General features: G+C 45.2%; 1 protein-coding gene across 1 annotated transcript in view; it reads right to left on the reverse strand.

Moving 5' to 3' along the window:
• Positions 1-7,061, reverse strand: part of Sim1 (SIM bHLH transcription factor 1) — an 87,481-nt gene extending 80,420 nt beyond the window's left edge. Inside the window, exons 1-2 of the mRNA XM_076916488.1 lie at positions 6,778-7,061; positions 5,690-6,293 (exon numbers count right to left, since the gene is read on the reverse strand). Of these exons, the coding sequence (XP_076772603.1) occupies positions 5,690-5,864 (175 nt within the window). The 5' untranslated portion in view covers positions 5,865-6,293; positions 6,778-7,061. The remainder of the gene's footprint in view (positions 1-5,689; positions 6,294-6,777) is intronic.
• Between the last annotated feature and the right edge of the window lie 9,390 nt (positions 7,062-16,451).

Below are 16,451 nucleotides of genomic sequence, written 5' to 3' on the forward strand. Positions count from 1 at the left end.
TCTCTGAGGCCATAGGGAGGTCTCCTGTGACCCTTCTACAACCGAGAACTGGGGTGATACAAGCCCTTCCACACCACATCCTTCTAACTTCAGGTCCCCAGAGGCTAGTGGTTGCTACTTAGACGGAGTGTGTGAAGAAGAAAACCCAAAACCCCAAATACCACGAGTGTGCGCCAGGGCTGAAAGTCCTGCCCTGGCATTCCTGGGGCTGTAGCATCAAGCAGCCTCTGGGTTCTGGTTTGTCGCGGGTCAACAGCGGAGCTCTCTGGGGAAAGAGAGGGACAAGGAATGGGTGCTCTGCGTCGGACCAATTCCTGGTGCAGTTCCAGGGCAGAGCACTTTGTCCAACAACGAGGCGCGGCAGTGTCTCCGCTAGCGCTAGCAACTGTCCCAGATCCCTGCATGTGACGGGGCTCTAAGGCTCCAGCGATCCACCTCCGCAAGGCCTGCGCTGTACCGCTCCGTGGACCTACAGCGTGTGCCCTGCCCTCCTTGCCTGCCCGCCTCTCCCGGGCCAGAGCAGCGATGGCTGTGCCAGGAATCTTCTAAGTTTTATTCGCAGCTGAAGGCCACTAGTTTCTCCGGCTTTCTCCCAACCCGGTGTTCGTGCTTCCGGTTGGGGAACAGTAGGTGCCAACCTGGCTTTGTAACCCAGCCCGCACCCACTGAGCGTTGTCCAACACTACAAAAAATTGGGGTTTCCTCAGATTTAGCTTAAAACCCGGGGACAAGTTTTCTGCATGGAGGCTGAAGGTGTCGTCTCAATGGAGTTTAGTCTTCAGGAATTCCCGGTCTTGGTAACGACACCTCCGTAGAAGACCGTCGCCTCCGAAGCAAGGCAACCCCTCACCTGGAGACCTATGGATCCCGCCCTCCCGGGAATGAGGGACCGACCCGATCTCCTTTAATCGTATAACTAACTACCCTGGGAGGATAGTAGTGCTTTGTACAGCACAAAGGACGAGTCTCATTACGGTGCCTAGCAAGGCCTGACCTTTAGGTAGGGGTTGAGATGTCGCCAATTCTCTGAGAACTTAAGACCGCGTTGGTTTGGAAACTGTGCCCAGACTTCAAGAATAGATGGTACAAAAAGAGGATCCGACATATCGCTTGTACCCATTGAGCTAAGAGCTTTCCGCGGTGGAAAAGGGTATGGTAAGGTCGGAGATAAAAAAGTCTGAACAGAACCACCAGAGTGTCAAACCTGCCAGCATGTCAAACCTGTGAAAAAAAGTTTACCTCATTCTACCTATTCCGTTAACACCTTCGGAGTAACCGGGCTGATCCTAAACAACTGGTGGTCCAAGGTACTGGTAAAGTGACCCACCTAAAGAATCGCTATTGTTATTGTCCGTCTCCTTGTCGTGAAAAATACCTGGACGACAAGGGAATAGTGCAAGAATCCAGGGGTTTGCATTCGGAATTTGCATCTGACTGTAAAATTCAAAGATACCAAGATCCTCCCCCGCCCCCATGATAAAACAACCCACCTAAAAATAAGATCTATCTTTTACGTTTAAGTTTTAGTCTTAGACGGATGATTGCCCTCCCCACCCCCACCCCCACCCCCGTTTGAAAGCATCCTACCATGGCGTATGATGTTCCCGTTGCTGTTTTTTTTAACTTGTGATACATCAGTTTTCTTTTTAAAAAAAAAAATAAATCATTGATTGAATCTACTCGTTCTAGTCATAAATCTGCTTGGCACGCAGTTTAATTCTGCACCCACTTAAACCGAACATCAAAACTAGAATTGAGCAGAGCAAACCAGACTTGAGCATAAGCTGTGTTTAAATGGAGGCTTTAAATGAGAAAAACTTGTGTTAGAAAATAAACATGGAAACCCAATGCTCAATCATTTCCCTGAGCAGCAAGAAAAACAGCCTTAAATCACACATCCACGTGGGAAAGTGGGCTTTTTTTTATTCTTTAGGGTTTGTTTTTTTGTTTTTTTTTTTTTTGAGTTAACAGAAGAAAGAAAAACAATGATTAGGATTTCAGGTTTTAGACGAATGTTGTAGGTCTTGGGTATTATGTTTATAAATATTTACTAATTTCAACTCTTGTGATTATTTTTATTTTCCATAGACATATTGACAGTAAAGCATGATGATACTACCAAGATTAAAAACAGTTAAAGATCTGAAGCCATATCTGATCTTTCACTTACTCTGTGTTACAAAATGCTCCTGGCCAAAACTACAGTAGAAATGGATTAAAAAAATATATGTAAGTTCCAACCATGACTTTCCTTTTAATTCCTCTTGCCAGAGATGTATCCAATAGAAAGCAGGAAACTGCCTGATTGCTTATTTTTGCTAGGTATAGATTAGACATATAAACACCGTGCTAGGTGAGCTACATAATCATTTGTCAAAGGGGCCACAATTTCAACTTCTCTGAAAGTTGAATTTGTCCTGTTTTGCACATAAATAAAGTTACGTTTTTAAATACTTTAATACCATCTCTCTAGTTTTGATAACGACAAAGATTTGTACATTTTTACATCCTGTGGGGTTTTTTTGTTTCAAGTCTATTTTTAGATTGAATGTGATTAAACAGAAGATATGCATTTTCAATGATCTCACAGTGCTCTTTTTTGATCTTTCTTTTTAAAAATTTAATCTATAATTCTGATCCAAAGCTTGTTCCTTCCCCTTCCTCATCTTCCTCCACCAGCGCCTCCACATCTGCTTCTGCTTTGAGCCTCCACCTCTAAGAGCAAGGACTGCAGGTGCGCACCACCACACCCAGTTTTATATTAAAGTCTTAGTTACTCCAAATACCTGCATCGTTATCTCCATGTCCCTTTCTTTCTTCTTCCTGCCCTCATCTCTCACTCAACTGTTCAGTATTGCCTATTGTGAATAAACACACCAATGCTCAAACATGGACCCAGACAACAGCTACTACAATGTTAAGGGGGGAAATATACAGAGAATGACCTATTTTTTATACTCACTCCACCTCCTTCAGATGAGTGTGGAAGAATTTTTTTGTTCACTTACCATATAGTCATTGGGCACTGCACAGTAGTGTAAATGAAGTGTGATATGTACAAAAACAAGTTTTACAACATTGCTATGCCTATAGCCATGCCATCGGATTAGACAGTTTATAAAACCTGTGTCAAATGTGATAGGATACTTACCATCATAAAACAGCGATGTTTATTCTTAAAACAAAACTTTATTGATGTTAAGTGGGGGGAAACGCTTTAAGACAGGTAACATAACTTCAAGTTCTATTTAGCATCACCAAAAAGATTACAGAGATGTAAGTGTTCAGCTCACCCCCATGCTTAGGTTGAACCCTAAGTAAAGGCTAAATCCAAATTTGGCACCACCTGCAGGTAGTGCCTGGTTTTGCGGCTTGTCACTGTTTTGCTTCTTCGAAAACGGGCTGAGTTTTATAATTGTTTGCCGTCGTTGCTGTTTTCGTTAATGTAGTAAAGGGCTGTACTTCGATTTAGTGTTTTTGAAGCTCAAACAATCTCGAAATTAAAACCTCATCCCTAGGTGCCAGCTGTTCTGACGATCCTGTCTAACTCATCGAGTGGAGGCTGCGGGTGAGTTATGAACTCCACAGAAGCTTGGCGAAATAAATGATGTGCCCAGAGTTCACACATCGTCCATCCCCGCCCCTCATAAACTCACACTCATCCGTAGAAGAGAGGAGAGGTGGGAGGGGCCAGAGTTCGGTGAGAAAGAACTGTAGAAAGCACAGTTGTCTGTTAAAGTAGCCAAAGGGGATGGCTTAGCTAGCCATCAAGAGGACTTCATAAAGGAGAATATACTTTGAGCCCTTCTATTTCTTTATAACACAATTTTTAATTTTTAAGAGTTAGCGCCTTCAGAGGAAAGCTTCTTATCTTAAAATACAAAAGTAAAACAAACAAAAATATCCAGTCCGATCCTCTCAGAGACTACCCCGGGTCTGCACTGAGTAGACTAGGGCCTCTCGCCTGTTGGTTCCCCGGCTCTGTTGAGTGACTGCTGGGGAAACCAGCCCTCTATTCTTCTCCTGCGGTTATTCGCTGCCCCACTAGCAGCACCATATGCTGCTTCTGATCAAACAGCGAGCGACATCGGCACCAATAATTGACGAGACCCACTAGAAATCACGCAGAAAGGGAGCCTACTGAGACCGCAGTAGCTGACAAATCACTGCTAATAATCCTGTTAGGAACAGCGCAACAGCGGAGTTCGAAATAGCTTTATTTTTTATAAAGTAGGCGCTGACAGTATAAAAGACAGGGAGATCTCTTTTTTAAGCAGAAGGCAGTGTGGTATAATGGTGATTCTCCTATCAGCAATTCTTAGTACAGGTTAGATCTAAAGTGTTATTTTTAGATTTTTACAGCCGATTCTCCTTTCTTCGTAAAACAAAACAAAACAAAAACCCCTTTAAGCTATTCTAAACCATAATTTCTCTCCTCCATGGATTTCAGAGTGAAAAGAGATGTTCAGGGAACTATATTATACTACTGACGGCTTTGAGGATAGAGATAAACTATTTAAAAGGTTTTTGTGGTGGTCCTGACTAGTTTGCAGCTCTTTTGCAAGTTTTAAACAAACACCAAGTGAAGAGAAACTTTATTTCCAGCAATAACTAGCCCCCTCATCAAAAATAACACCCCTCAAACACCTAAAACCAACAACAGGTCAAAAAGGAGTTCTCATTTGTCTCATTTGAAAATAAACAAACTTCTTTCTCTAGAAGTTTTGTTTGTCTAGTAATCATTCTTTTACATTCTTAAAACTTCCTCCCCTAACAAAATATTTTTTCTATTCTGTTTGTTATTTGGGTGAGTAAGGGTGAACAAATGGAGGATCAAAGCGGGCCTTCCCTGGCGAGTATTAACTTTTTCCACTAGGTAGAAATGATTTCACACAAGACCATGCTCTGTGAAGGCCGTTCTGCTTCTCACAGTGAGAAACTGTGGTAGACTTGGTAACTGAAATTCCAATTTAAAATCATATCTGCTGCTGTTATTCTAACTTCTAGGCCCTATGAGAGTTTGCCTCGATTTGTCAGCCATTCCTGAGGACATTTCTGTCTGCGCTACTTTCCTCAAGTCTTGACTATTTTGAGACAAGTTTATGATCTTACAGATAACGCCAAGGCCAGAAATACAAGTCACGGAGCTCCAGTTTAGGAATCTCTTGACATCTTTAAAAACTGAGAACCAATGTATTATAAACAGCCAAGAAACTAGTAGAGTCAAGGCATACTGTTCGCACACATGTCCGCTCTCGAGAAATTGTGGCCCTTTTGACAAATTATTATCCAGCTTTACCTAGCACCGTGTTTATACGTCTAATCTATACCTAGCAAAAATAAGTAATCAGGCAGTTTTCTGCTTTCTATTGGATACATCTCTGGCAAGAGGAATTAAAAGGAAAGTCATGTTTGGATTAACACTGCTTTCAACTGAGCCGAATGTTGGTAAAAAGCACTGTTGAGTTGTTTCACAACCAAACAGAGAGAGAAACAGAGAGAGAAAAATACAGAGAAGAAAAGAAAGACTAGGAAAGGCAGAGAAAGCCCTTTGGCGCCGACTGCTCAAATAGCTTGGTTAATTTTCCCTTTTTAGAGAACGTAACCCACGACGGCAAACACAAGTACATTTCTGTGCTGCTGGGGTAGGCTTACTCCTTCGAAATTCAACCTAGGCACAGCCGCTTACCTTCTGGAAAGACCACTCTCATTTTGAGATAGCTGGTCGTGAGTCTGATGATGGATGCTTTGTCCAGCTGCGAGGTGATGGCTGAGGGTAAAGGCAGTAATTTAGCCAGTTCATAAAATTCACTGTTTTCTTTCTCCCTCCTCGTCCGGGCAGCATTTTTAGACTTTTCTTTCATCGTGTCTAGGGCTCCCTTTCTTCTTACACCGTAAACTCCACAGACTCATCCAAAACCAAAAGTTAACTTTCAGTTAGAGATCACACTCGGCAGAAACATAACTTTAAACGAGGAGGCTGAAGTTTGCTCGGGAAAGACCCGAGGGATGCTAGAAGCAGGACAACGCAGCAAACAAAATACTTTCTTGAAAACGTGAGGTGTAAGTATAAAAGAAAGCAGCTGGTTCACGGCAAATCCGGGCAATCCTTTGGAACTTTAAGTATGAAATGCCGGAAGGACTCTGGAGGAGCCAACCTTTTCATCTGATCTGCAGTGGGAACCCCGGTCCTTGGGAAATCGACATAATAATACCCGACGTTTGCTTTCCAACCCCTCTGGTTTGAGCCGGCTTGTAGAACTCAGGAGTCGTGGGTAACTTCTTTCAGATCACTAAGAAGACAAGAACACCAGGGAATAAGATATCTAGGGCTAGACTCAAATCCGCTGCAATTCGGCAAAACGGCCCCAAAGGGTCTCTGCTCCCATACTCTGCTCGTCGCAACCCGGGGTATTTAAAACTTGGAGAAGTCGGCCCCAGGACAGCCCGGGCTTTTCCGACGGCTAAACAAACGCACGCCTGCGGAGAGCTCCGGAGGCCGCGCGCTCCAAGCCTGTCTGTCCCGGCCGTGGAAGCGAGATTCCGCCGTGCAGAATTCCTCCACTGCCCCGGACTCCCCTGTCTCTTCCCCCCCGGGGCTCACGTCTGAGGGGTTCCTCGAGAAGTGCGGCTTACGCATCAAACACCTCACCGCCCCCCCCCCAACCCCCCGGGACTCCCGCAGTCGCACACAGGGCACCGCAGCGCAGGGTTAACAGGTGGCACGCGCGACAACCCCTCGTGGGCATCACCTGGCGCTCTTGGCTCCTCACCTACCTTCCGTCCTCGAGAGCCGCGGAGGCTGCTGAGACTCCCCGCCCCCTAACTGCTCTCAAGCCTGCGCTCTGGCCGAGCCACCGCGGCAGCCTCCCGGCTGTCACCCGCAGCCCGCAGTGTGCCTTGGCCGCCTTCCCATGGACACGAGTGGGGGAGGGAGAGGTAGCAGCGGGAGGAGGACACAGGTTGGGGACAGGCGAGGTATTTTTCGAGTCCGAGTCCTCCGTAGTGGTTAGGAGTCGGTACTGTTTCTAATTGGGAGCCCAAAGCGCCCCACTGTAACTTCTTTATAGCTTACCGGGTTTAGCTTCAACTTAGCTCCCAGGTTCCCTTTCTCCCGCCCTTCTCAAAATGCCACTCATAAATTTCCCTCTTCCTATTGGTCAGAGGCACCCAAGGCTCGGCGCTCATTGGCCAATAGGGCTGAGTGACGCGAATGCTTCCCTGTGCCTCCCTCCCCCCCACGCGACTGGGCTCGCGGCTCGGGTCCTACGGTGAGCCTAGCAGCTCCGCTCCTAATGAGCCCCGGGCGCGGGGTCGCCGCTGCCCCGCTGCCGCCGCCGCTCCAAACCCCGAGGCCTTCCGCGTGCCGTGTGACACTCGCGCTCCCTAGACTCGGGAGTCTGCGCACAGCTTGCGGCCTTGCCTGGGGACTGGCTCGCCCGGGCTCCAGGAATGCGTGCGATAGCATCCCAGACAGTGGCCAGGATTTCCCCACGGCTGCGTGCCTCATGCCTGCAGGACTGGGTGAGGGAAAATACGACGCTGGACTTTTTTTACCCTAATACCACTGTGACAAAATTCATCGCCAGATGAAATAAATATCTGCCTTTAATTCCAAAAAGGGCAACTTTTTTTTTCCCCCGAAATGATTCGGGTTTGTGACTGATGCACGATGGGTCTGCTGGGTCGTTTCCTATGGGATCCAGCGAGTGGATAGTCAGAAGGATGCGATAGAAGAAGTCCAGAACTCTGGAACGACTAATATCTCAGAGTTATTATCTAAACGTTGGGCAACTCTGCGGGTTTTATTTCGAGAAACAAAAGACCAGCATGAATATTCCTTCTAGAGAGAGCACAATAACTGTGTGAACTTGAAAGGCGTACAGTTCCCCATCAGTTCTCAAACGAACTGTTCTCCAAGTCCTGTTTCTGGGGAAAACAGTAGTTTAGAGAGCCTCCATTTTTTTTTCCCCGCCTTCTCTTTGAGTCATGTCATCAGAGGCAACAGATCGCCATGAAAAAAGACCAAATTTCTCTTAAGACAATGAAAGCTCACAGACTTCATCCCGGGCTTCACCCGCCTTAGAAATCAGTGCACCAGAAACCGTGCTCCCTGCTCCTCCTTTTGCCTTTGAGAAAATAAATGAAAGAGTCGTGTGCTATCCTGATACCTGGCTCACCTTTGAGAGTGTTCATTGAAAAATAAGACATCTATAGCCTCCTTGTCCCCCAACTCCCAATGGCAGTAAGAACATCGGGAGCTCCTAGGACAGTGGGAAACGTTCTGGGGTCTGGGGAATAATTACACATCTCAGCGACACCTGGAAAAGGGAAAGGAAAAGAACGAAACTAGGACTATATGGTGTTTCAAAACCGGAACCACTTAGCAGGGTTATAATCCAGAACTGAGTGGTTTCCCCAGTAGTTGTGGCCACTTAGAGGCCTAATTCTGGGTGGGCTCCGGATCGTAGTCCATCTAATGATACACTGTCAATGGGAGGTAGTGATATCCTGTGGCTCTCATCAAGAATCCAGAAAGGCCAGATAACGTCAAGTTTCTTGTTGGGGTGGTAGTGGTGGTGGCGGCGGCGGCGTCGGCAGCAGCGGTGTATGAAAACCCTTTGGTGACTCCCTTTTCCGATAATCTGCAAAGAACTCAAGATGAGAGCAACCACCAGACTAAACAGTGGTAGGTACCTTAAGGTTACACAGTGGTTTTCTGTTCCGACTGTGCCCTGGACAGGATTTGTGTAGCCTGCCTTTACTTCACACTCCATCTCTACTTCAAACGAGGCACAGGCTGTGGAAGTGCCTCTCTGGGATCTGAAACCTGATCCTACCCTCTGTGGGGGTTGGTGGAGGAGTCGGCCGCGCAAGCCAGGCTTTTCCAACCAACGCCTTTGAAGAGGCTCTGGGTATTTTGCCTCAGTGCAAAGAGGGACAAAATGAGGGTGGGAGTCTTGAGGGCAAAACATCTGTACTGAGGATCCCGACAAGTTTCTCCCCACCCCCCACCCCCGAAGCTCAGCTGTTCACCAAGCCGGGACACCTTCTTTAATATAGTTAATGCCGGGCCGAGAGGTGACGGCCCCTCGCTAAATCTTTAGCAGATAACTAGCAGACCGTCGTTTGCTGAAAGACTGAATTAGCCAGGCAATGAACCACCTGTTTTTCTAATCTTTGAGCTCAGGTTGGAGCTGGAACTGGCCTCCTTGTCTTCCATGCCAGGCACCTGAACTCCGTCCGCCAGGGCCGCCCGCGCTCCCTGACAGCCCGGGACACCAGCTGGGAACCAGAACCTCGGATGTTACCCACGTGCTCACGCTTGCCTCCGGCGTGGGAAACAAATTTCCTGAGTCTGAGGGATAACCCTAACTACTTTTCCAAGAAGAAAGCGTCTGACAAACAGGAGCCACCAGTGCCAAGCCGTCTAGTGGCCTCCCAGAGCACAGAGACTTCAGGAGCATTCATCTCAAAGCCAAAAGGCACTACTCCCCTCTTTTCCTGACCCAGGAGCAGCCTTCTCTTCTGGGAGTCCCTCTCTCCAGGGGAGCCGGGAAGCTGGCTGGCTGGAGCCTGGCGTGGGGGCGTGGCGGGCTCTCTAGCTACATTAGCAGGCACCCAGGACCGTGGCCGTGTGGGCACACTAGGATCCCTGGGTGGATTCGGGAATTGACGGAGCTTGCGCTGCCAGCCAGTGCAGAAAGCCTGGGAGGAGCCTCAACAACGAGGGCGGGCTAACCTTTCTTGGTCTTAGAAAAGGTCCTAAGTAGACACGCCAAATCTGAGATTGTACAAGAAGTGAACACCGGAGGGAGTGAATCCCAGAACAGGTTACCAAGGTGGATTTCAGCGCAGCAGTCTGGACCTGCATTGACCCCTGCTCTGGTACAGACTTCTTTCATGCCTCCCCCTAAGCCTTAGCGCCACAGTTATTTCGACATCCTAGAACCAAATCCGAGGATTCCTATCAGACTGCCAGAGATACACATGCACTGTTACATACATGCACTGTTATTACTGTGAGTACAGGTTCTATCTTCCCAGATGTACAAAGAACATAGATATGGATTTTAATTAATGGCGAGATTATAATGAAAGGCATATTTATAATCAATACAACATCTGGAGATGGGCACATGAGGCAGACTGTGTTACAAGCAGGGTTCAACCCTCTACCACAGAACAGTTTAGAAAAATACTAAAGTCTTCAGAAACCCAGAAACCGTAACATTTTTCTTTCACGGACACATGCTGATTTTAATTCAGTTTCTACTTTCAGGTAGATTTTTGACAGCACTGGTGAAGTTGCTGTATTGTTGAAGGACTCTTTGAGCCTCTCTTGGGACAAGCCTGTCATTAAAAAAGAAAGGAAGGAAGGAGGGAAGGAAGGAAGGAAGGAAGGAGGGAAGGAAGGAAGGACAGACAAAGAAAAAAATCTCCAAAAGGAGTCAAAATTAATATTTTAGAAATCACAGTAAATGTTACTTCTCTAATCAGGAAAGTGGACAGGGAATGTGGAAGGGGAAACAGAGAGAGAAGTGGACAGATAGTTTCTTGAGTTGTTACCCAGGTATCTGCCTTAACTGACCTTTAAAATATCAGAAAACTGTTTAGTTCACTGTCTACAAACTGGAAAATAACACCAACTTGAGAAACAAGAACGATGCATGCAAGTAAGGATTTTGTACTGTTTCTCTGAATATTCTGGGTATTTTTCCATCCACGTTTTGAAACCATAGCCTAAAATACAACCTTGAATTGGCTGCTGAACAATGACCACTGCTTCTATTGTTCATCATTGTGTAGGCGGGCACAACTTTTATGCTTTAAAATGAAATGTGCTAAAAACCTGTAGCTGCAAAGAAAACAGAACCTGTGCGTTCTGAAGCTGTAAGCTGATGGGAGCCTACGGCTCAGGGAGCAGATACTATCGGCCTTGCTTCTTTACAGAAATTGAGCTAGGAATGATGCATACCTAATTCAGCAATCCCAACACTGGGAAACTAGAGAAGCGGACCCTAACCCTCTTCTTAATGGGAAGATCTCTAAATAAGCTGGCGGACGGACACAGGCTAGTGCCTAGGAGCAAGGATGGACTGCGCATGGTCAGTGGCCCGGGAAAGGGCGAGGGGTCCCCGAGGTTAGGCAGCTCTAGTACTTCAACGCCAATGTCTCAGGGCTTTGAGTGTCTTTGGACTAGCTTTCTAGGTTTTCTCCTTCCCTAAGCCCCAGTTTTTTCTTTAGAGCCAGTGCACCCCAAACATAGTTTGCTATGTTGCCGGCCTAGCCCTGAGCTCTTTAGAAAATGTGGGTAAGGAATTTTGGCATGGTGGATTCCTTCAAGTAAGTAAAGTAGCTGCTTAGTTCCAGACCTAACCAATCCTCTGTGGTAGAGCTGGGGACAGAAGGAGACATTCAAGTGTGATCCTCTAGCCCCACACTGATTTAAGAACATAACACTTTATGGCATGCCGTGTCATATGGCCTGCAAATCTCATGGGCAGAAAAAGTGATGACTTTAGTTAGGGGCATCAGTTCCATCCTCACATTTACGGCTACTGGGACCAGTGTGGATACTAGGAGACTGTCATTACTTAATCTAACTAGGGGTACTGCCCTAGGACAGGAACCTGGAGTAGCCCTCCAAAGGCAAGTACCTCACTGTTGACATAGGGCTGAGAGTTAATCCTTTCCTGGATAGGGACTGCCTTTCTGCTTCTACCACGGGAGTGCCATCTCCAAAAGGCTCCAGACAGGTTAATTAAAATATTGAATTCCAAGACCACTCCCATGGTAATTAATTGTCACTTACCAATTGCTGCTGCTGTGGTTAGCAAAGAAACTACAATTGGAAACCCCTTGTCTTAGTCTCCCGAGAAGCTGTAAGGGGTGGAGGGTTTGGAATGATAGTCTTTTTTGGGGGGGGGGGGAATAATAAGCATAATGTGACATGGTTGTCTAGGTGAGACCCTTGAGCAAGGAGAGATTCTCTTCAGATAGCCCATTCTGGCTGGGTGTTGGCTACTGCATCCTCAGAAAGGAGGCAAGCCCCAAAACAAGATCAAAAAGTACCAAGCCATCCATGCAGATCATCCCCCATCCCTCCCTCTCTCCCTCCCTCCCTTCCTTCCTTTCTTCCTTCTTTTCTTCCTTCCTTCCTTCCTTCCTTCCTTCCTTCCTTCCTTCCTTCCCTCCCTCCTTCCCTCTCTCCTTCCTTCCTTCCTTCCTTCCTTTCTTCCTTCTTTTCTTCCTTCCTTCCTTCCTTCCTTCCTTCCTTCCTTCCTTCCTTCCTTCCTTTCTGACAGGGTCTTACTATAGAATTCACTGTGCAGACATCAAACTTACAGAGATCACCTGCCTGTGCCTGCAAAGTTCAGGGATTAAAGGCCTGCACCACAACCCCAGAGCAGATCGCCCTTCTGTCAGGACTTTAGTGTTAGGAAAACAGGGATATGCTCAAGGTTTCATCAGAATGTACCAGAGCTCAGGATTCTCAGCTATGCCAAAAGGAAGACAGAGAATGTGGGGCAGGCCCATCTGAAACACACTGAAAAGATAGCAGGTAGCCATTGTTTCTCTGGATGAGCTCGTTTCTTTACTTTAAGGTTTTATTTCTTGTGCGTGGGTGTGCACAGGTGGAGGTTAGAGGGAACTTAAGGGAGTAACTTCTTTCTTTTCCATCTCTTAGGACCTTGTGATTGAACTCAGTTCTGCAGGCTCAGCAGCAGGCTCTTTTGTCCTCTGTCCAGCTGGTTTTGGTTTTGTTTGTTTGCCCAGTTTTTGCAGTACAGTCAATTGAACTCAGGACTTCATGTATTCAAGAAAAACACTCTACCAACTGAACTATATCTCCTGCCCCTTCCCTGTGTTTTAAAGAAAAATAAGCAGTGAAGTTTCCCAAGGGTTTGCCTATGGTATTATAAGCGGGGAATTGTTACTGAGGAAGAAGTCCTGCCTTGGTGCATTGGTTTTACATCTCCTCTGGAATAGCTGCAATCCCCTCATCTCACATCACATTATGACAGCTGAACTTTATTGACCTGTAGGTATTTTTGTCATGTTTTCATGACAGTAAGAAAATGTGTGTGTGTGTGTGTGTGTGTGTGTGTGTGTGTGTGTGTGTGTGTGTGTGTGATGGGGTGGTGAGATGGCTCAGAGGTTAAGTTCAATTCCCAGCGACCACATGGTGGCTCACAAACATATGTAATGGGATCTGATGACTTCTTCTGGTGTGTCTGAAGACAGCTACAGTGTGTGTGTGTGTGTGTGTGTGTGTGTGTGTGTGTGTAACCAGGTAGTGGTGGCACACACCTTTAATCTCAGCACTTGGGAGGCAGAAACAGGTAGATCTGAGTTTGAAGCCAGCTTAGCATATAGACTGAGTTACAGGACAGCCAGGGCTACACAGAGTAGCCTACTCTTGAAAATCCAATAAAATAAAATAAAATTTATATTTTATAATTATATTGATACGAAGATGGATACAATTTAAGGTAGATTCATTATTATATAATTGCTATTCTTCTGTTTATTTTTTCTCTGATTGTAAAAAAAGTTACAGTTAACATATGTACCTTCTGACCCTCCTCAGTGGTCCTCTAGAGAGGTAGGTGCAGGGCAAGGTTATTTGTTCAGAAGCCAGAGCGCTCCTACTGGGATGGAACCTGTCTGCCCCTTAGTGTTCCTCCTATAATGTCTATTCATCCTGAAGCCAAGTGAAAATCTAGACAACTAGGTTACCAGAATCATTGCTTAACACCCACCCTACCTGGAAAATCAGATTATTAGATGTCATTTAAAGCAAGATGCATACCAGCAAATGCACCTTTAGACTGCCAGTTTGTGTCAGATGTTACACAACTATTTTGCCTTTTAATATTGGAGTTTCCTTATGGATATTTAAGAAAACATTAAGATTGATTTTGACATATCATTCTGCACCTTAAATTTTCATTTTCTATGACAGTATTCAGACAGTTTTCTCATTCTTTCCTTTATAAACCTCCATGTAGCATTTATTTTAAGGATATGTACAAGTAAAAATTATTTAACATGTCACCCACATGGGCATTCAGATTTGTTTTCTCTTATTATCACAATATTACCATGGACAGCACTGTGCCCATACCATTTACCTAGCTACAGTTTCTTAAAGGTAGAGTGGCAGGGTCAAGGGGCACACAGATTTGTGCCTGTGATCAACATTGCTAACTTGCTTTCCAGGAATGTTGTCCTAACTGACGCTCCCACAAGCAATGAAGTGGCACAACCCTGTAATGAGCCACATTTTAACTCTTTCTTTGATGGCAAGTGAAAAACAGCAGTCAGCATTTGCTAGAGAGATTCGGTCTAAGAGCTCTTTGAGTTTGTCTCCTGTAAACTGTCAACTCAGAAATATTGAAGGATGTCGGCTTCCTGGTTCTCAGGGAGTTCCATAGGTAAGAGAGAGAGTGAAAAAAGACAGGACCTAGCTTTAAATTGAGATAAAGGTGTTTGAATACATGAGAAGAATGCTTGCTAGTGACACTGACAAGAAGACCCAGGAACGCAAGTTCAAAGTTCAGAAGTCATCAACCCACTCTTAAAAAAACAAAATACACCACACTTAACATTCTTTAATGCAAAACACAGAGTGAGATAAATATGCAAACATAATTCCAATGTTTCTTCATTCAGCAGATCTTCTAACTAATTATAGTCAATTACATCATACATATGCTAACATACTTTCTCATTTTTTAGATAGATTCTGTGTGTTTTGAAATTCAGTTGTCCCAAGTGAACATTTGATCAACCTATTTCTGTATTTTACTTGTAACCACATGGGGACTTCATCATAAAAATAACTCAAGGATTAGCATATGGCACGCTACCACTTCTCGTGATTAGAACGAATGACATGAAGGATACAAGGGGATAGCTTCATCCTGTCAAGCAGTTTTACTCGAAGAAAAGCCATCATGGCTTGGTTACGAATCTAAGTAAAAATGATACATAGGAGAGAAGAGAAGAAAACACATGCATGGCAAATGTGCAGCCTGTCAAGGCTCAGATCTGCTTTTGTATTTATTTTCTCTCCTGGAGATCCAATAACTTGTTTGTGATGATAAATATCATGCCATAAGCCATCCTGTGTTCTCCCTAAATAATTCAAAACCACAGGGAAAACAAAACCTCTGTAGCAAATCAGACAGCAATGAAATGGATATTAGAATTTTCTACTATCTCTTCTTAGGAATTTTTAATTGTTTCTTCTGTTTGGGGTTGTGAGTACATTTGAGTATAATCCAATTCCTTATTAGATACTGAAGAATGCTCTTTCTCTTTCCCAGCCCAACCCCTCCCGTCAGAAAGACATGATAATGAGAAAGTATTCCAGCAGGAGGAGCTGGGTTAGCCACAAATGGATTCCATGGCAACTCCTGACTCCACATGACTTCTAATAACTGGCATTTCAGTTGAAAATTGTCTGTCTGATATTCTGTCCAACGCTGGTGCTTTATGTGGGGGCTTCCCTAGTTTGCATCTCAGGAACAGAGTCTTAATCTTCAGTTTCACGGATAAGCAGCTGCAGCAGGGATACGTCACCACCTGTAACCACGAGGCAGCTGGTGATTTGTCAAGTATTTCTGGCTCAATTTTCAGACTAGCTGACAGAGATGAACACTGAATGAGAAATGCCCAAAGCTGCTACCACATCATGTAGAAAATCTGGGGGTGTTTTGCACTGCAAAATGACAGAGTTAAATGTTCTCATTCAACTGCAGTCCATGCATTGAACAGGCTTCTGATAGCAGGTGTTGGTGTTGACATGCTAGTGACAGACCATTGCACTGGAGAAAAGCCATGTAAGACATGAGTAGCCAACATTACTTTCAAAAAAGATAGAAAAAAAAAGTGATGTTGTGCTAAAATGGTGGAATATGCTAGTGACTAATACTCCTATGAGTATGAGTATATACTCCCTGGCATGACTGTGAAGAACTCTGCCTGAGGACAGGGTTGTAAGACCTCATGTCTGTTTTATAATTCTTTATTGTCCTGGATGGGTGAGTAACTTGTATCTCAAACAACTCAAGCAATCTCTTTTGGATATATTGCAAGGCAATGATGGAATTGTGTGCAGCGGTAAAGACGAGCCAAGCTTGCGTTCCTGATCCATTTCCGGAACTCCCGGGTACTATTGGGAAGGTTATGCCTCTTCTGTAGACAGAAGCTGGCCTTTGTCTCTGCCTTATTAGTTCTGTATTCTACTCAGAGTGTGCATTTCCCCCGAATTTGTATGAAAGCACTGTCTGGTTTAATGCCGGCCATACTGGTGCCTCCTGCCTTGTTCCAAGGCTGTATGTTGCTTGGGAAGTTAACATGCAGGAATTTCAGTTGTGAATGCATAAACAAGAGACTTTTATTCCAGGTGGCTGAAAAAAAATAGAAGTGACTAAGCAAGT

Source organism: Arvicanthis niloticus, chromosome 20 (assembly GCF_011762505.2).
Source record: "Arvicanthis niloticus isolate mArvNil1 chromosome 20, mArvNil1.pat.X, whole genome shotgun sequence".
Lineage (NCBI taxonomy): Eukaryota > Metazoa > Chordata > Mammalia > Rodentia > Muridae > Arvicanthis > Arvicanthis niloticus.